At 43.9% G+C, this 21,442-nt stretch overlaps 1 protein-coding gene across 1 annotated transcript in view; it reads right to left on the bottom strand.

Annotated features, from left to right (window-relative positions):
* The window catches only part of SCIN (scinderin), a 106,925-nt gene extending 106,051 nt beyond the window's left edge, over positions 1–874 (bottom strand). The window contains exon 1 of the mRNA XM_032795683.2: positions 572–874. Within this exon, the coding sequence (XP_032651574.1) occupies positions 572–770 (199 nt within the window). The 5' untranslated portion in view covers positions 771–874. The remainder of the gene's footprint in view (positions 1–571) is intronic.
* Between the last annotated feature and the right edge of the window lie 20,568 nt (positions 875–21,442).

Below are 21,442 nucleotides of genomic sequence, written 5' to 3'. Positions count from 1 at the left end.
CCCCACAACAAGCCGGAGCTGGCACTAGCTGAGTCCTGCTTGGTTTTGGTTCCAGTTCCATTGCTTAAGTACAGAAGCTGTTTAGCTTCTCCAGTTCCACCTTAACAATTTAGACTTTGTTGTGCTACAAACACAACCACCTGAGATCATCTGGCACATCGAGCCTGCTAAGTTTTGGCTACAAACCTAGAAAGTGTATTATTGAAACAGCCAGCAAGTGCTACTTCTACTGCTCCACCAACACAAAAGCTGCATTCCAAGACATCCCTGTACAAAAACTGCAAGCCTCTCATTTGGCACCGGTCTCCTGCTGGATCCAGCTAGTTTTTGGCAGCACCCCCACTCCCTTCAGCATCTAAGCGAAGTACAAATGCCACTTCTCCCCGTCTACTTTTTGCAAGTATGTCCCTTGGCGTCTCCTGGGAATCTTCACAACTGAGCGCTCCCCTGGTATTTAAATACCCTGCAGCTCTCAGATCCTGGGCGAGACCGACAGAAGAGGCGGTCCGCGTACCATGACAGGACCAGGGACGAGCCCTCTCCCTGCGCCCGCTCTCCCCCACCTCCTTACCGAGCCAGTAGTGCAGCTTGTAGAAGGTGGCGTGGCTCTTCTTCAGGGTGTGGAGCACCAGGTACGCATCCCCCACGTAGAAATTGCCATGCAAGTTCTCAGGCACCGGCACCAGGTCCATCTTCTCGATCCTCCAGATCTGCAGGCCACTCTTCTGGCCAGCGTTAGCAAACTCCTTGTGGTACAGCTCGGGGGCCATGCTCCGGCAGGCAACGCCACAGGGGCGAGAGAGAGAGAGAAAAGCGGAAGCGACGCCGCGCTGGATCCAAGTAACCAGAGCAAGTCCAAGTCCAGCTCCCGCTCCGCTCCTGGCTCTGAACCGCGACAGCCCGGCAGGGCAGCTTTATAAAGCGAACCCGATTGGCCTAGCGGCGCTCAAGGGGCGGGGCCTGGGACTCCGTTTGCTGCCTCCCGGCTAGGGCGGGAAGTCGCTCTGCAGCCCGCAGGGGGGTTCCCGTGTGGCGCCTCCAGAGCCCTGGGCCACTTGCCTGCGCGTGCGGTTAGTGCTGGTCAAAGGCAGCTTGTACTGGAGAACAGGAGAGTCTTTGAGGAGTGAGTCTTCGCCAGTCTCCAGGGCCTGACCCTGTCCTCGCTTGCAGCCTGATCAAAGCCCTAGTGTGATACTAAGCACACCTTTAGGTCAACGCTCAGCGGGTAATTTTTCACCTGGCATGTGTCAAATAATGACTCTATCCCATGGAAATCAGTGGGGGTGTCACATTGTTCAAGAGCCCTGAGATGAATCTTTCAGGCCTTTTTGCTTCTATTACAGGGAGTAATAAAGACTGTTTTTTCTGGGGAGTGCCTAGTTAGGGGCAAAGAAAGGACCATGAAGGCCCAGTAACCCACCGAGTTACAAAGCCAAGATGTAAGGCAGGTAATTGGCATAGCGCTGCAAGCTGTGTTTGGGCACTTCTTTATTCTAAATCGAAAGAAAGTAAATAAAAAAAAAGAAGGGAGGAAACCAAAATACAACTGAGTCATGAATCATAGGTGTCATGCTGCTCTGTTTGCCTATATAATTATTTCACATCAGGATTGGTTTTGTGAGCAACTCTTATCTGAGTGCATAGAGTACTTACAGCTTTCTCTTATTGCAGGGCTGTATTTCCACAGGATGTGTACATGCATTCCTGGAATGCAGCTCACATCTATCTTCCTCCCATTCCATACTTTTACTTTGCTTGTTCTGGGGCAAAGGTTTCCCAAAGAAACCCAAGAAAAAAAATAGACTACTCCCTGTCCAGGACAGTTTCTATACCATACCTTTCCTTCCTTCAGAGGTTTAAAAGTGTTGTATTTGTGGATGAGGAACACACAATCACAATATAGTCAGTGGTGACAATGAACTCTTTTTTTCAGGAGTGAGGGAAGCAAACAGGAAAACCACAGATAACTGCCTACTAGCATGGAGGAAACACTATAGGGACTAACTGGAGTGAATTTTTTTTTCCATTCCCTCCAGACAACTCACAGATGTACTACTAGCAGCATCCTTGGTGAGCATAGTCACCCACACAAAAAACTAAAGCACTCTGTATACATACATGAGAGCCCTGACACACACACCCCCCACTTAGAGTGACCAGACAGCAAGTGTGAAAAATTGGGGTGGAGAGTAAGAAAAACACCCCAAAATCAGAACTGTCCCTATAAAATCGGGACATCTGGTAACCCTACCCCCACGCCGTAGGCAACATAATCACTCAGCCATCATGGATGCTCTCACCTGTGCTGTGGTGATGTGGTATGTCAGGTGTCTTTGGTGACTGATTCAACGTGAATCCGAGCCAAGAGAGAAGCACTGTCCCCTCCAAAGATCAGCTTGGGGTGTCAGAGACTAGAAGCAGTATGGATGATGAATCAACGGTTGGCTCTAGAGTAGGTGCATCTGAAGTTTCCTCAGGGCAGTGTTGCTTGGGGGTGACGGTCTCAGCTGATCAACGCAGCAACACCAAACTTTTCCTTTGGCAGTCTAGACCTTATATGTGATAGGTCCAGTGACCTCAATGATTTTTGAAGCAACCCACCTTGGTCTAGCTTTGTAACTTTTAGCAAATACACGTCCTTTTGGTGTAAAGGAACACAGAGTAGATGGTGACAGGGAGGAATCCAAAGCCTGTTCCTGTTTGTGTTGCAGTTCCTCAGATAGGTTGGTGTTGAGATGGTCCAGGCATGTCTTAATCCGTTGTCCCTGCTGGGCTAACCAGTAATCAGACAGGGAGTGACATGCAGAGGAACCTGGCAAGTCTTCTTGTCAGGCTCTGCCTCTGCTGTTCAGGCCTAGTGGTAGGAGCATGGATCACAGCTAGGCGTAGGATTGGTCCTGGGCCAGTAGTGGTCCTGGAACTGAGATCCAGGGACAGACCAGGGTCAAAACTGAGATCAGAGCCTGTAGCCAAACCAGAATGAGAACTGTAGCCAGAATCCAGGTGCAGGCCAGAGGTCGAAGCCAGGTGATCAGAGTCCAAAAGCAAGCCAAAATGATGTCAAAGCTGGAGCCCAGATACATGCCAAGGGTCAAAACCAGATGGTCAGAGTCTGAGGGTTTGTGGGGGGATCAGGAGGCAGATGCAAGGCTGGAGCGAGGCTAATTCAGGGAAGGATAATGTTGAGACAGGGCTCAGGCAAAGCTGGGACAGGAACAGAGTGGGGCTCATAAATGACTTATGCTTCCCCGTGCTGGCGGGGCACAGTCTAAAGGGGAAGACATGTGAACCCCATGTGTCTCCTCTGCATAGTGACCTACCCTCCCTGCATCCAGCTCGGGCCACCACACTCTCCCTGCCCCATGTTACTTTTTGGGTGATAAGGATGGGATACCGTTGAAGATTAAGGCAAGCAGCAAAGTTCTGGAACCATATCCAGCAGCAAATCATGATCTAAAACAATCAGCAAGCATTCAAGTTTGAAGGCCACCTTTTTAGAATCTGAACCAATGTTGTTCACCTGTAACTTAAAATGGTTATGCTAGGACATGTTGAGGACTTTGACGTAAATCACCCTGAACCATGGGATTCTTATTCAGGAAGATTTTTATTATTTTAAGCAAATAAGATCAACTACCCAAACAGAAACAGGTCCTTCTGTTGACAGTCTGCAGGACCAAGACATTTGACATTATATGATCATTTGCTGAACCTGCTTTGCCCAAGGATCAAGACATGCAATGAAATAGTAGCATTGGTGAAGGAACATTATATCCTATGCCATCTGTCATTGTTCGGAGATGTCAATTATATAAACAAAATCAACGAGCTGACGAGGCATTGCTCCCTATGTTACCGACCAACGTCACAGTGCCAAACATTGTAACTTTGGTAATCTTCTCAGTGACATGCTGTGAGATGGCCTTGTCTGTGGAGTTTACAACAAAGCACTTCAATGTTGTCTCCATGCTGACTTGAATTTGAAATTTGTCATAGTAACTATGATCATCATCAACAAATTCATTGCAACAATGTCAAGTATCAGAGGTGTAACCGTGTTAGTCTGGATCTGTAAAAAGTGACAAAGAGTCCTGTGGCACCTTATAGACTAACAGATGTATTGGAGCATGAGCTTTCATGGGTGAATGTGTCTGATGAAGTAAGTATTCACCCACAAAAGTTTATGCTGAAATATGTCCATTGCAACAATGGGAATTCAAACACATCAATGTCCTCAGACAAGATTAACCATCCCAACATCTTATCAGGCTCCGGGGCTTGAGCACCCACAGAAAAAAAAAGTGGATGCTCAACACCCACTGGCAGCCCTGCAGATCAGCTCCTCCCCCTGCCCCCAGTCCTTCTGTCTGCCTGCAGGCCCCGCCAATCAGCTCCCCCCTCCCACCCACCATGATTGCTGTTCAGCAGCATGCAGGAGGCACTGGAGAGGAGGGGGAGGAACGGCAGCAGGAAGAGGCGGGGTGGAGGTGGGAAGAGGTGGGGCAGGGGCAGAGCCTGGGGTGAAGTGGGGATTGAGCTCCACCCAGGAACTTGGGAAGTCAGTGACCTATGGCATCAATGTTCTGCTTATATATTGTGGCAAGTTGCTGGCACTATTATGATGGGTCTTGCGCTTTCTCTTCTTTGGTGGGGGTTCAGGGCACCATTTCTTGTCCCTGAATTGGAATATTAATTGCCCCACTAGTGTCTTTGAGGAGGGGAGTGGAGAGGGAGGGACTTGGGCCCGCCATTTACTCCAGGTCGCAGCCCAGGGGCCCTGAGGATAGTGGTGAACCACTTGAACTGGCGGTTCCTTCCCCTGAGCTACTTCCCTCTCATGCCCTTCAGCTTGTGGTGGTGGGGGGCTTCCTGCCCTCCCTCTGCACAAGCCAGGTGCCCCTTACCTAGGGTCTTGGACTTCTTAGCCCACCACAGCACTTCTCCAAACTTTCCTCTACTTCTCCTTCAAACTGTTCTCTACTCCAACACCAATCCTTTCTGCTCCAATTCCCACACTGTCTGATTGAACCAGGGGGTTTTATCATGTGACTGACTGCAGGTGCTCTAGTTAATCTATAGCTAACTTTCTTCCCCTTACAGGGAATAAGGCTCCCTTCTAACCCTCTCCTGCTGCCCTCTGGCTATGCTGTATCACAATATTCAAACATTCTGAGTGGCATTTCTGCAGGAAAGTTCACCTTTAACAAAGTCTGCCAATCAAAGGTCAACAGTATGAAGCAAAAAGACTGTGACAAGTATTCTCATCCTCAAGCATCAAGCAAACTTGACACTTCCATCAAAAATGATGTCAGGAAGCTTTACCACATTGAGTGCATTACTGTTTTCAAAACTACTTAAGAAAGTCCATTCAGGCTTGTTGGAGATAAGTCAGGTTTACACTTAAAAATTAGATTGACGTAGTTATGTTGCTCAGGGATGTGAAAAATTTCATGCCCTGAGCACTGCAGTTAAGTCAATCTAAACCCCACTGTAAACACAGCTAGGATGACAAAAGAATTCTTCCATCACAGCACCTCAAGCTTTGTTTGGTTTTTTTCACTGAAAAAGGAAAAACTATTCATTGGATGAATCAAGAAGGTAAAAGGAAATAATATTTGAAGCTAAGAAAAGGAGGAACTAAGACAGAGGTTACACAAGGGTCTACAGAGGCCTGATCTACAAGGCTCATTCCCACTTCACCACATTCCCATTTCACTCTACTCCACAGTCCAAATCTGAACTGTGGGATTACATGAGCTTCCTCTTCTTTCTTCCCCTTTTGAGCACTGGTTACACCTTGTTTCACACTGAGTAAATATGTCAAAGGTGTGAACTTGGCCAAATACCAAAACACAGGCCAATTTCTGCTTTTGGTTACACTGTAGATTAAGGGTAAATCCCTGGAAGTCAATGGAGTTATTCTGGATTTATACCAGTATAAAAGAGCAAACTCTCCACCCAGTGCAATCCTTAAAGACTTCAGTGACGTGCATTAGGGGTACTGCAGCCCAGAAGACAGCGTGCTGGAGTGGAACTGAGGAAACCTAGGTGCTAGTCCCAGCTCTGCCGCTGGCCTGCTAAGTGATCTTGGTCAAGTCACTTTCCTTTCTTCTGCCTCAATTTCCTAATCTGTAAAATGGAGATAATGATACTGACCTCTTTTGTAAAGTACTTTGAGATCAATTTATGAAAAGTGTTATATAAGAGCTACGTAGTATTTAATGAGAAGTGAATTTGATCCTTAATCTGTATATACAATTCTTTAAAGTTTAAAAAAAACACAATTGTCCATAATCAGACCTAACTACATCTATTTGAACAATGTCAATTGCCACAAATGTGAACCATTTGACAGTTTGAATCTAAGTCTGGGTAAAAACATTTTTAGTGCTGTATCAGAGAGACATGAAGTGTCAGGAATTGAATATGGTATAGCAATGCCTTTTTATACAGTTTCCTCCTGTTCCAAGAAATTGTTTTGATGAAGGTTTTATACCTACATTAACAGTTTGATTAATAATTTACACTTGTGCTCAACCCAACCTATAAAACAAATTCAATTGCATGTTAATACCAATATTTAAAACCACAAGAGGTCAGAGATAAGGAATCAGAGACAATTGCCTTGGTCACTGTTCTCCTCCCGGCATATCTGCCTCCTTTTCTTTTATGTGTTATGATAGAGTCTTTCATTACATGGTCACAAGACATTAGACAACAGAAATATTCTTGGACAAACTGTTTACAAGTATGGGGTCCTGAGATGAAGGCAGAGAAATAGGGTTATGTTCATTCTAGTAAGTTATCAGACCATACAAGTTTCCGGCTCAGTTGTCCTATCCTGAAACTAAATAGTGAATGAAGATATGGTGATAACTGCAGTTATTTTGAAAGGTTCAAAATCATCCCAGCAGGACTGGAGTTTGCTTGCCTCCATTTGGACACACTGTCAGAAGTTCTATGGGTAAAGACTGGAGATCTTTTCCACAGGGAAGCTCAAGCGTACAATGAGGTAGTATTTCTTAACACGAAACTTGGAGGAAAGGCAGGAAATAGAGAAAAATGGAAAATTAAGTGGTCTGGTTTGAGAAAGATTCAGGGCACTAGGCTAGATCCTCAGCTGGTGTAAGTCAGCATATTTGCACTGAAGTCAGTGGAGCTAAAACAATTTACAACTGCTGAGGATTTGACCCATTATGAGAGGGCTTCCCTTCCCTTTCATTTGTTGACAAAAGGGTCACCTGGGGCCTTATTTTTCACTGCCTTGAGTAATAAGGGTGCAACAGACAAGAAAGCAAGTAAGAGACTGATCTTTAGTGACTGATTCCAGTCACATGACATGGGTCAGAATTATATGGCATGGGCCAGTATCCATTGGCTCCAGTGGCTACTGATCTACTTTGCTCAGGTGTAACAGACAAGTCAAGGTGTGGGTAACATTACCAAATCAACAAGGAGTCCGGTGGCACCTTAAAGACTAACAGTTTTATTTGGGCATAAGCTTTCGTGGGTAAAAAACCAAATTAGATAGACAAGGTGGGTGAGGTAATATCTTTTATTGGACCAACTTCTGTTGGTGAAAGAGACCAGCTTTTGAGCTCTTCTTCAGAGCTCTGTGTAGCTCGAAAGCTGGTCTCTTTCACCAACAGAAGCTGGTCCAGTAAAAGATGTTACCTCACCCACCTTATCTCTTATATCCTAGAATCAACACGGTTACAACACTGCAAATTCCAAATCAGATTGGCAGTATTTTATGCAAAGGAAAAAATGAGTTTTCTGGATGTTATTTTTAGAGCCAAGAAGTGCTGATGTGCTGCTGATAGAGATTTGATTATTTCTCTTTTTATTGGTCTGAATTCTTAGAAACTAGAGAAGGAGAAAATGTCACATTGCTGTGCTTTTAGCAATGTGACAATTAAAATAAATAAATGTAAATAACAAAATAAAAATAACATCCAGAAAACTCATTTTTTAGAATTAGACTGAGCAACTACCACAAAAACCCTAGGAAAGCAAGTGAAATTCTGGCAAACACCCTACACAGCGATCGACAACAATTTACAGAAAGCACAATCTTCTTCCAGGCCCATTCAATGCAACATCCATCATACTCATAAATCAACTGTCTGCTAAGCTTTACTTTACCTTTACTCAGTCCTGGTAATGATGCAAGCATTAAATATGAAAAATATAGCAATCTTCTCCATCCATAATAAAGAGTTTCATCATCAGATACAATGAATCTAAGAGAACTTCTGTCCCAAGAGCTTATATTACTGGCACACACATTAATAGTTTCAATGTGTTTCCTTGGGAGTTTTCCAGCAGCTGTAGAGCAAGTTGGAAAATGAGATTTCTTTTTCCAAGATGAGTTTTTCTTGTTGGTAAAGTTTCCCCTCTCCAATTTTTTTTTAACCAAAAAATTTCATATTTGTCATTTTGTTTTAAAAAACAAATCAACAAACAAAGGGGGGAGGGCATTTCATTTAGACTACAAAATTTAGGTGTGTTTTTTCTAAAAACTAAAATATGTTGCTTAGAGTTTGGAGGTACCTCTATTTTTTACTTTCTCTCAAATGGAAAAAAGGGAGGGAAAGTGTGAGAAAGAGGAGAAAAGCTCAGTGTTTACTCCTTTTACTGTTTAATTAAAACAATAAAAAGATGTGAAAAGCAGCTCTATTTCAAAACAAATTAAAAAAAGTAGTTTTGAAAATTCAGTTTTTCCTAACATTTTTTATTTTGAAAAAAAAATGGAAAATTAAAAAAGTTCATTTTCAACAAACCCATATTTCCTGACAAAAAGTTTTCAACCAGTACTAAGCAGTTTGCTTCATAGTCTGCAACAGTCCATGAACTCTCATTCCAACCAGCAGTACTGTGGTTTTTGAGATACACCATATGGAGGCATTAAAGAGACAGTTACAGAAAAATATTCTAATTGTATCTAGTTTTGCTGTAGGGAAATCATAATGATAAACTCTCTTGTCTAACTCCCTTTCTCTGAAAGCTTTTTCGAATGATTAAAAATAAATAAATAGTCACACTCAGGACTAATCCAAGATTCAGCACCGTATTATAAAATTTTAAAATGATGGAGTGTAGCATTAGCAGTTATGGAGATTACTGAAAAATAGGAGCCTCATTCCTTTATCAGGAAAGAAACAATATCAGATTTCTTACTTCAACTGTACCCTGAAGTGCTGGGAAACATACTTCTTAGTGTCAATGCTAATAGCCACGGAGGATGCCAACACAGCTCTTTAGTTTTTAGGAGAGAAGCTGTTCTTCACTTCCTCTTCTCAAACTCTTGTGTATCGATGCTCCCTAGAGGTGGCTACATTTCAGTAATAGCTGGACTTATCCCATTTACTTTCTGTGAAGTGTTTTGGGATCCTTCTGGATGAAAGTGCTATATCAGTGTCTGCACACTTTTCAATGCAAGGTATATTAAGTACGTTTCATTTAAGTCCAAGGCACTGATACAAGAAACAAGCTTCTTTCTGTTAGTTTATTTGCAATTTGAAAAGTCTGAGCCAGATTCACCACTATGGTCTGGTGACGCAAAGTTGTAAGCTTAGTTTAACTGGCCAGCTGAACTGGGCAGTCAACTGTTTTGCATCACCAGAAAGACATTGGGCAACCAATGTGTAATGGTGTCTCTGGGCCTTTAAACACATGGCTAGGTCTTTGCTAGCTGAGGTTGGCAACTTTCACTTGAATGCAGAAAAAACAAACACAAACTAACAAAAAACCAAACATTTAAATTAACTTCTGGTTTCACTGTATTTTATTTTACATTTATCTTTTCTTCGTTGTCTTTGATCTGTTGTTTTTAACCCTTGTAACTCTAACCTTTCTACCAGTCAGAGTTAGGAGCAGAGTTGGTTCAGAATCTAGGGGTTCCTTTTCAACAATGCAACACAAAACTGTCTCGAGCCCCCACCCAGTGACCTGAGACAATTACACACCACCCTCTGGCCACCTCTAAGAGACAATAATTCCACACTTGTAAGCACAGAGTCTGAGTGTAGCAAAACTTTTAATAAAAGGAGGGAAGTAACTCAGCAATAATTTGGGAAAACACCATAAACATGGTCCATAAACACAAACCATGAGCAAAAGACCCACCTTTCCCTCAGGTTCTTAAGTCCAGTAACCAAAAGTTCCTTTAGCGTGCCTGTCCCTTCTCTGCACCTGACTCACAGTTGCTGCCCTTGGTCAGTGCAGACCCAGAGATCAGAGGTGCATCTGCATAGTTCATCTCCCACCCTGGGTGGAGACGTGCATAAGAAGGCACCTTACTTGCTCTGCTGCCTGGGCACTTGCTTGCCACACCTCTCTGCCCACTGCCCTGCTGGCAATCACCACAGGCTCCGCTCTTCTCCACTAGCTGTCCTGCTGGCTGATCACCATGCCTCTCTGCTGGGCTCCACTCTGGCCCTCTCCACCTGCTGCTTTGCAGGCCAATTGCAATACCTCTCCTCTGGCTGCCCTGCCAGCCGATCATCCAGATGTTTTCAGATCCCACCACTTACAACAGTTCTCAGTAATTTCAGCTGTTGGTGCACACAGCACAGTCTCTTACATCAGTGACGCTGTCCCCAAACCAGTCTAATATTTAAAGCTAGGTATCAGTGATTTCAGTTCTGTAGTATCAATTAAGTCTAAATTAGCTCTTTTATTACACAGTGGAGAAAGGGAGAAAAAGTTAAATACTGTCTAAGACTTAAGCAGGTATAGATACCTATCCCCACCCCCTCTCAACTCATTGGGCTTTGGAATCCATGCCCCTACCTACAAGAGCTGTTTAGTTGAGGGTGAGTCCCTCCATTGAGGCATGCCAAGTACAGTTCTACTGCCCTCTATTTACACAACAAGAATAACTATGCTTTATTACTCCTGGCCCAATAACAAGGAGACTGGGAATCCAACACCAGCCAAAAGTGATCATTTGGGGAAGCAATCCCATCATGCTGAGCACCTAGGTGTGCCCATGCAAACGAGACCAGCTCCTGAAGTCCTTTTCCACAGCTCATCACTAAAAGTCAGGGGAGAGCTCTTTCAGACTCTGCTTACGTAACATTTGTATGAATCTTAAAATAAATTAGAAAAGTCAGTTTACGGATCCTTCTATTTTACAGTAATTCATGGACAAGCAAGAAAAAAGCTTGTGTCATGATCAGACCTACAGCGCACACTGGCAGGGAAGAGATTTTACTTGGGATGTTCTAAACATTAATGTGACCCTTTCTGAAATTTAGGAGGTTTTTTTACATTTTTGCAGATCTCTTTAGAAACACAAATAATATGGGCTTAGTTATCATTTGCATAAGCTTTTATACCAGCGTAACTCCAGGCTTCAGTGATGTAAGTAAGTCAGTGCAGTAAGTTGGTATAAAACCAGTGTCAACTATGTCCAGAGAGCTTGGTCAGAAGTTACTTAGAAACCCTCTATGATGTGTTGGTGACTGTGGGGTTAGAGGGGTGAATATTTTCTAGTTTGTTCAAGGCATCAGAATTCTTATACCCAGTATTTTAAAGAAGCTAGTTTCAGACTCATGTTTGTTTGACTAAATACTACTGTGGTTTTGGCCAGCTTCAACTAATAAAGGTCAAAATGGTTTCAAACTACATTTAAAAATACTGTTTTAAAAATGTAGAGATAGGTCATTAACTTTGATGTTTAGTGTCAGCCTGAAAATGAATGTTAACAGCCAAGTTAGTTATACATGCCCAAGATGCTGACAGCCTGTTGAGAGGTGTTCTGGTGAGCACTGCTCTTCTAACAGAGAGCCTCTTAGCATGAATGTACACATTAAGTTTTGGATGATTTTGATTCCACTTGGACTCAGACAGGAAATGAGCTCAGTCCCATTGATCAGCTTTCCACACCAAGGATCTGGTGTTAATGGGAGCCCTTCCACTGAATTCAAGGGGTTTTCAGTCAGGCCCAAAAGTGGGCTACAGCCAGAATAGATAAGTCCAGAGAAGGACATTTCCATTTTCAGGTTAAGTCAGCCTGAAATATAATTTAGAGGTAAACTGCCCGTCCTGTACCTCTGTGAAGCAATAAAGGGTATTCTTCTTCTGCAGAGCTCCTTGGAGCTGCATCTGAAGCAAACCTCTGTTGATAGGCCGGCTTGGCAGAAGTCAATTTTTATTTATTTATTTTACAATTTTGACAGATGTTTATTTTTCAGCATTTTTCACAGCTGCTGGAAATAATGGAGGGTGATCAGATAAGAATCATGTAATGACAGAAGTCATTGAGACTAAAAAGTTAAAGCATTATAACCATTCAAACCCAAATTGTCAACATTGCATGTAAAAATATACAAAGTAAATATTTTAAAATCGAGCTCTAATAAGGTCTCTAGCAGCATTTTTCTGACTTTGGCTTATCTGTAAATGTTGATAATCATCGATGGAGATATTTTTTCCTTTGTTTGGGCATGTACAATGAAATTGACATTTACCGATATAAATCTAATTCTTCCAAGCCTATTGATAGAATATGGTCCAGGCAAACACTTTAACCTAGAGGAAGGTTTATTTTAAATCAAAGCTTGGGATTGGTTCCTGTTTCCAGATACTGATAAACACATTTAGTGGAAAATGGCACATTTTTTCCTGTCCCTTTTCTGACTACCAGTGACCCTCAGAAGCATGGGGAAGGTGCTCTGACGTTGGAAGGAACATTATCAAAATAAAATCCTTTTCAAGTTTATTTCACAGGCTTAAAGGACAAATGGGGATGTGTCATATTAACTTATAAAATGCACTAGATGATTTTTACTGACAGCTGGGCATGTTAGGGGTGCTTATTTTGATTTGTATAGTTCAAAATGCATCCATCCTCCATTCCAGGCCCAAGTGCCAGAATTAAATAATAAAACATACAAATTAGGGGAAACATTATGTTAAGCACAGTCTCGCATTCAGGGACCATCATGTTTAACACTGTCAGCCGCTCAGAGGTAAATTTTACTGGAATCACAGTTTACCCAGGATTAGCTGATAAGATGTCAAACCCTATCTGCACTAGCTGCCAGGTCACAGTTAGCATCATGTTAGTGCAGGGTTAGGCAAACTTTTTGGCCCTAGGGCCACATCGGATACAGAAATTGTATGAAGGACCAGGTAGGGAAAGCTGGGGGAGGCTATGCCTCCCCAAACAGCAAGGCATGGCCTGGCCCCTGTCTCCTATCCAGCCCCCTGGAACCCTCACCCCCATCCAACCCCCCCATGCTCTCCACCTCTGACTGCCTCCCGGGACTCCTGCATCCTATCCAAACACCCCTGCTCTCTGCCCCCTGACCTTCCCATCTCCTATCCAATCCCCCCTGCTCCCCACCCTGTGACTGCCCCCTTTGCCCCCTCCTGCCCTCAATCCAACCCTCCCTGTTCTCCCCGCCCCATGTTACCTGTGGGATGGGGGGCTCAGTCCTTTCCCTGTGTGTTTCCCCTGCTCATTTGGCTGCTCTCCCTGGCAGTTGGGCAAGGCTCGCTCCCTGTCTGGGCTTGGCTGCTGGGCACAGGGGCCAAGCATGCTGGGGGTGGAGGAGGGCCCTGGCTTGCTCTGCCCCGGGGCCCTGCTGACAGGGACAGGCCCCTTGTCAGCCCCTCTGCTCCTCACCTCCCCCCCCCCGAGAACTCCCCCTGCTCCCCCTCCCCCAACTGTGCTGCCCTGGAGCACCAGGTCTGGTGACCCTATAGCCGTGCCACCCGGACGGAGCTGCAGCCATGCTGCCCAAGGTGCTGGGGGAACTGTGACTGCAAGGGAGGCAGGGAGACAGGGGAGTAGAAGGGAGGGGCTGGGGCTAGCTTCCACCCCGCTCACCACAGAGAGTTGGGCTGGCTCCTCCACAGGCCTGTCCTGACCCTGCTCCCTGGCAGGAGCTTTGGGGCCAGAGAAGGGTCCTGCAGGCTGGATGTGATGGGTGGGCCGTAGTTTGCCCCCTTTGTGTTAGTGGATACATCTCCTTAAGCTCATATGCTAACACATCCTAATTTTCTACCAAAGACAAACCTCCTGGGGCATAAATTGTCTTTTCAGCAAACTCCGTTGTTCTGACTGTTCCCTGTCTATTTCACTGTGTATGCTGATAACCAGGCAGCAGGTACAAATATCAGAATGCTTAATGAACACAAGGACATACCTGCTTGAGTCGTCCCTGCTTTCCTGGGCACAGCTCTGATGTGAAGGCTTTTCCAGTGATATAAATGCACCCTTCCCGACTACCAAGGTACCTCGGCACCAGAATTAATCATTTGTGGTTGTAAGCAAGGGCCTTACCTCTACAGTAACCATCACATACCTTCACCTCATTTCCCCTATTTTCAGTTTTCCATAGACATTAGGTCTCTGGTCAATAGCCCAAAGTGTCCACCTCTTCTAGAGTTAAGTAGAAGCCCAACACCATGAAACAGCCTCCTAGCCATCAGTAGTTCTTTACTCCTGTCATCACAGGGTGCATCCTCCTTAGGTTGCAGCTCTTCTGTGTGCCTTCTCCAGGCTACAATAGTCTATTTAGCCCCTCTCCACACTGAATAGTACCCATAGCTCCTTTCCGTAGCTCAGCAGCTCATTTGCCCTGTTTGTTCAGAGATAGATAAGAGGAACTTCCTCTCACCTTCACCAGAGGCCATGTCCTGGGTCGCTAAGTGAATGCAAGTGTCAGCTCGTGTCTGAACATACTCTGCATTCTCCTTCCAGGGCCCTTTTCTTTTCCCATCATCCATTCCAGGAGTCTTTCTACATCCTATCTTTTAACTCCCCTAGGGCCCTTCAGGCTCCATTCCTCAAGCCCTCCTGCCTAGGCCCTGCAAAGCAAACAACCCTACATTTTACCTTCATCCAAATCACTTTTAAACTGAGCTCCATGCTTGCTTTACATGGAGTGGCAGATGTCACTGTCTTCCCTCTAGGATTACATTTCCCAGGGCTCCTCCACCTTAAGGAGCCAAATCCCCACTAATAGTGTGATTGGTAGTGCCCACTGCCTAGATACTCTAGTACAGTCAGTGACAGTGACTATGATAATAAATGATAAAAATAGGAGCCCAACAAATTCAATAAATACACGTGTTAGATTTATGTAGTGTTTTTGTGCAATAATTAAACCGCAACATAACACCATGAGGATGGACTGTGTCCCAGATCCAGGTCATGCAGCTAATGCACTAGGGCCTGATCCAATTCTTATTGAATTCTATGAAAGTTCTTCCACTATGATGCAAGGAGTTAATGGAATCATAAATTGTTGCACAATCCCCCCTCCACCCATCCAGACATATATCTAGCCCCATGTTTTATGTATTACTTATCAGCCAGATGCTATAGACGTGATCAATGGACAGTGTGCATATCATTCTGGTACTTTAGGATAAATCAGACCACTGTTTTTCCTTTTACGTAGTCTCCTTCACAAGCTCAGAATATTTCCTTAATTGAAAAAAATCTGTTATATTCTTTGGCTTTGTCTGGTTCTAATTATGATTGACTATTAACAGTGGACTTTCTTATGAAAGTGCATTACTGGCAACAGGAGAGACTTTTCCTCTTTGGAAAAATATGCACCAGAATGTATCTGTTTACTGCATTGTGATTTAACTTTCCACTGTGTGCCATGGGATTGTTGTGTTCCAAAGAAGGAAACCGAGTATAAGAGCACTGCTCAGATATAATTCTCTTGAGCTAAACAAGGATGCAAATTGAAAAGAAACTGGTGCAATTTTCATGTAGAAAGTGAAAGATTAACAAAAGACAATGAGAGCACACACCAAAGTGCCTTGGACTGAGTGCAATTTTAGTACAACCTACATGACAGACATTTCCGTGTCATATTTTTCCAACTAAGAAGGATCAGTGTTTTTGTAAGAAACCCAGCACTTGTCTGTTTATAAATCTTTGTGCATCACGTGAGTGCCTGCACAGGTCCTCCTCTGCAGTGCAGATATGTAAAATTCAGAAAGAGTATTTCCAATACCTACTGGCTGCTCTAGGGATGAGGGTCTTAATAACAGACCTGGTTCTCATCTCTGCTAAGTAGCTCCACTGAAGTCCATGTTGTTACAAAAAGTGTAAAACTTGTGTATGTGAAAGCTGGCGCAGGCCCAAGACATTTCTTCTTTAGGCCCCAATCTTGCCTTGAGCTCTGCCCCGACATGCTTGTGTGATTCTCAGTGCAGGAGTGGGCCTCTTACAGTAAGCTCTTTGAGGCAGAGATCTTCCTTCCTGTTTTACAGGAAACATCTGGCATACTTGTGTGTGATACAAGTTAACTGTTAAGAAAAACACCAGCAACAATAGTGTACAACACAGAGAGACACAAATGGCATTTTCTATTCTAGAGTAGTGACTGGCAACAAAGCATTCACTATTACAATATTATTCGCTCAAAGTAAATGCTGATTTGGACCATGCCACATTGATCCTCCGCCCAAGAAAATCTGCAATGAACTATGCACCAGCATTGCAAATTTTGGCAAATTAGGCCCTCAGGATTCCTGATCAGTGGCTCTTTATCCAGCTAAAATTAAAAATGATGGTGGCTTCTTAAACTGTCAGGTGGTTAGTCTAACTCAGATCCTCAAAAGTACTGAAGTGTGTAACTCCCATTGAAATAAAATGGGAGTTAGATACAAATGCTTTTGAGGCTCTGAGCCATTGTGCTCACAATGATTCTTCCAGGTCCTTTCCTGGCACCATTCAAGAGGGAAGACTGCAACCTTAGCCATGCCGAAGACTCATACACAGGCTGTCACTTCTCCTGTATTAGGAAAGGGATACAATCTCAAGAGATCAGCCAGCTTGTCCTCCAGCATAGAACAGACAAAAACCAATACACAACAGTTAAAAAACAAACAAACTGATGGTGGTAGTTAGCAACAGAGAAAACAGAATTTTACACGTGTTTTGATTTTTAAATATAAAATGACTGAGATGAGTGGAGACTAAGCAAATTTCTTTCAAGTGATCTTAGATGGCAGTTATATATGAACACTGATACAGTACAAACAATAAAATTACTCTAGTAGTTAAATTGGATCAAACAAGGGCTGTGAGTCAGGACACTTGGGTTCTAATCTAGACCCTGACACCAACATGCTGTGATATCTTGGACAAGTCACTTAGGCCTAGATCCTTAAAGATACTTACGCTCCGAGCTCTGATTGAAATCAATGGAAGTTAGGCACCTAAATATCTTTGAGGATCTGGGCTGTATGCCCCAATTCAAGAAACCATTTAAGCACATGCTTAAGTCCAGCCCTGATTAGGACAGCATTTAAGCATACGCTTTACTTTAAACATGTGCTTAAGGACTGTCCTAAACAGGGATGTTTTCCTGAACTGAGAGGCCTTAAAATCTGTCCTCCTCAGTTTTCCTGTCTCTAGAATGGAGTTATTAAAGATCCGTGAAGTACGTTAAGATCTATAGAAAAAAAATACTATCTAAATGTCAAATATTAGTAATAGACGATGAGCCTGCTGATTTTTCCTTTTAAATATCAAGTTGTCTTGGAAGGTAGATTTGCCCATACTCTTGTTCAGCACTCTGATTTCAGGGCATGTTTCAGCTCATACCATATAACATTAACTAATGCAAATGTCTGGAAGTTATTTTTCTTCAATCTTTCAAAACAGAGGAGGGCAAACTACAGCCTGTGGGCTAGATCTGGCCCGTCAGGGCTTTCAATCCAGGCCGCAGGATTGCCAACCCCATGGCGCAGCGGGGCTAAGGCAGGCTCCCTGCCTGCCTTGGTCCCACCCTGCTCCTGGAAGCAGCCAGCACCATGTCCTTGTGGCCCCTGGGGGAGGGAGCGGCAGAGGGCTCCGTGTGCTGCCCTCAACTTCAGGCACCACCCCCTGCAGCTCCTGTTGGCCAGAAATGGGGAACTGCGGCCAATGGGAGCTTCAGAGGTGGTACCCACAGGCAAGGGCAGTGTGCGGTGGAGCCGCCTGCCCCACACCACCCCCAGGAGCCACTGCCGGACATGCTGGCCACTTCTAGGAGCGGCATGGGGCCAGGGCAGGCACGGAGCCTGCCTTCACCCCGTTGCATGCTGCTGCCACCCTGAAGCTGCTCAAGGTAAGCGGAACCAGGCCAGAGCCTGCACTCAAACTCTCCTGCACCCTGCACCACAACCCCCTGCCCTGATCCCACTAACCCCCTCCCGTACCCCCTCCTGCACCCCAATGCCTTGCCTGATCCCCTTCCCGCACACCACACCCCCTCTCACACATCACACTTCCTCCTGCACCCGAACCCCCTGCCCCAGCCCTAGATTCATGGCCCTGTATACAATTTATCCACCCAGATTGGTCATCGAGCCAAAAAGTTTGCACATACCTGTTTTAAAAGGACCGAAACCAAAAGTTCTAGGATTTGCTCTACATATATGTATAATGAGGCGGCAGAGGGTTGTATAAAAGCACTGTGTAAAAATACCAGAAAATGCAATCCAACTCAGATTTATGCCATGTGGATAACACTAGTACCATCCCAAACAAAACAAAGGAGTAAATTCATCCTTTCTGAGACTAATCCACAGTCCACTGAAGTCAATGGAAAGATAGTCATTGACCATAATGGGGTTTGGATCAGACTTATGCTTTTAAAAGAGATTTACAGTAATGGATATTGACTGTTCTTCCTACACTGTGCAAAATGGCGTTCGCACTTCAGCTGACTGCATCCCAGCATGGGCAAGATTTAAAATGCATTGCTCAGTGATAGTGAAAAAGTTAAAAGAATTAAAAGATTTTGCTAGAATCTCTAGCACCAATGACTGTTGAGGCATAGGAACAACACGCTCTAACCAGTGCTTGCTACACAAAACATACTGCACTTTCTTTGAGATTTAAAGGCTTTTTGAAGCATGTCAGTGGAGATGGAGGTCAGTTTGAGTGGCAAACATTTTTGAGATAGAATCACAGGATCTTTTGCTTTGTGAGTGGATTCAGACCTAGGGTACAAGGACAAAGTGACGGTTTTAGGGCTTGTATCCACTTACCAGGGGATCAACATGCAGCGATTGATCCACCAGGAGTCGATTTAACAGGTCTAGTGAATACCTACTAAATCAACTACTGATCATGCTCCCATCGACTCCAGTACTCCATCGAAATGAGAAGCATAAGGTAAGTCGATTGGAGAGTTGCGTAACTTAGGTTGACTTAGCCCCATAGTGTAGCCCTGCCCTCAGTTGATGCAACAGGAGAGTGATTGGCAGTCAATTTAGTCTAAGACCCATTAAATCAACCCATGGTGGATCTATCACTGCATGTCGATCCCCCGGTAAGTGGAGACAAACCCTAACAGCAGACACAGTTCTTTGTGTATGTGAGTGGTTTTCCTGTATCAGAAAGGAGTAGTGAAAACCTTATAAAAATCATGCTTTTTTCTCATTCTGATGAACAGTAGAATGCAGCACATTCTTTTATCCGCACTTTGCCAACTGTAATTGTGGACAGCTCTTTCCAATTAGCACCAGTGTTTGGATCGTATGTTGTACCATACCAATCTCACATCCCCAGATCAAATGACTGGAGTGTACTGGATGAGTCCTGCAGAGTTAAATGTGTTTATGGCTGGACACCTGGCCGTGGTAATGCCTATTCAATTTCTAAAACCATTAATTCTAGTCATGTTGATATGAAAATTTGGATACTAAGTAGGAGGTTTGGTGTGTTTACTGGCCTGTGAACATCCAGAGCGCACATCAAGCTCACAGTTATTGCACAGCAGTGCTGGTGTTGGAATGCTTGGGGGGCGGGGAACAGAAAGTTTTGTGAGTTCTGTATCTTTTTTCCAGTGAGTTCTTAATAGAAACAGATTCTTCCACTCCCTCCTTCATATACTGTAATAATTCCATCAAAACAAGAAAAGGATTTGAGATGGATTTTTCCAAAGGAGTGCAGTGGAGATAGGCTCAAAATCTCAGCCTTATTTCTTAGGGGATCTGTTAAAAGGTATATTTTAAGAAAGAGTACTATGGTTTGCCAGAAGCTGGGAATGGGAGACAGGAAATGGATCACTTGATGTTTACCTCTTCTGTTCATTCCCTCTGAAGCATCTGTCACTGGCCTCTGTCAGAAGACAGAATACTGGGTTAGAAGGACTATTTGTCTGACTCAGTTTGGCCATTCTTATGTTCTTATGGTTTAATGAACTGAGCACAATCCTGACAGCTGAGAACTTTCTAATGTAAGATGTGAAATGGATTTTTTCTGTGGCCGTGACAAGTCATTTAATGTCTCTGTGCCTGTTTCCTCATCTGTAAATGATTCTTGATTATAGTGCTGGAGGAAAGCTAGGCACATCACAAATACAATGTATTATTTCCTTAGTTCACAGAGTTTGAGAAGGCTCAGATCACATTTGCCAAGTGGCATATGAGTGCTAAGTTTTATTATTGTATATAAAAGCATGAGGTCAAATCCGTATGTCCTGACTCAGTTTTTACCAAGGCCTTGTAGTGCTAAGAACTGTACAAAGCAAGTTTAAAAAACAAACAAACAAAAAGGATGAGGAGGAATGGCATTGTGCCTATTCAGCACACAGAGAAGAAGAAAAATCACAAACATGCCTGGAATATGGTTCATTCTGGGTCGAGATTCAGCCCTTGAAAGTTACACAGTGAACTTTACATTTTAAACCAGACAAGGGTCTGGAGATATAATGAATTTGCTCCCTGCCTGGTATTACATGAAGGCAGATGTTAGTGTTTAATATGTAAAAGGTCATTTAATACACACTTCTGCCTCTGGGAAGTATTGGAGAGACACTTAATGAGAAAGCAGTACATGTAGAGCTGTGAGATCATTGCACAGGGGAGTATCATTGGTGAGAGTTAAACTGGGGTCTCCATCTTTCCAAAACATCATGTGCATTGTCATCAGCCTGAAAGTGCAATTCAATTCTGCATGCAGTTTTCTCATACTAAATCACCATTGGTGTGTATAATACTACACAGATTACTTATGACTTTAGTAAATAAGGTTTTTAAAATGTTTAAGAAGCTTCATTTAAAATGCAGAGCCCCCCGGACCAGTTGCCAGGACCCAGGCACTGTGAGTGCCACTGAAAATCAGCTCACATGCCGCCTTCAGCACCCGTGCCATAGGTTGCCTACCCCTGCTGCAGACTGTGGATCTATTGAGTGCCATTTAGCAGAGAACAAGAGGAATGTGGTGCTCCCTTGCTTCATCCCCTTTCACTCTTCCCTTCCTTCATATAAAATGATGGAGAAAAAGGAGAGTAACTTGGAGAGAAAATAAAAAAGGAGGTGTCTAGATAAAGAGAAGAGAGAGTGGATTTGTTGGGAAAGTGTTGGAAGTAAATATGAGGGGAATGTGGGTTAATGAGAAGGGGAAGAGACTGAGGAGCAGGAAGGAGAAAGAAAAATAAAAGACATTCTTAGGGATGAGAAAGTCATA

This window comes from Chelonoidis abingdonii, chromosome 2 (assembly GCF_003597395.2).
Source record: "Chelonoidis abingdonii isolate Lonesome George chromosome 2, CheloAbing_2.0, whole genome shotgun sequence".
NCBI lineage: Eukaryota > Metazoa > Chordata > Testudines > Testudinidae > Chelonoidis > Chelonoidis abingdonii.
Note: the sequence above shows the minus strand (reverse complement) of the source record. Positions and strands in the feature narration are given on the sequence as shown.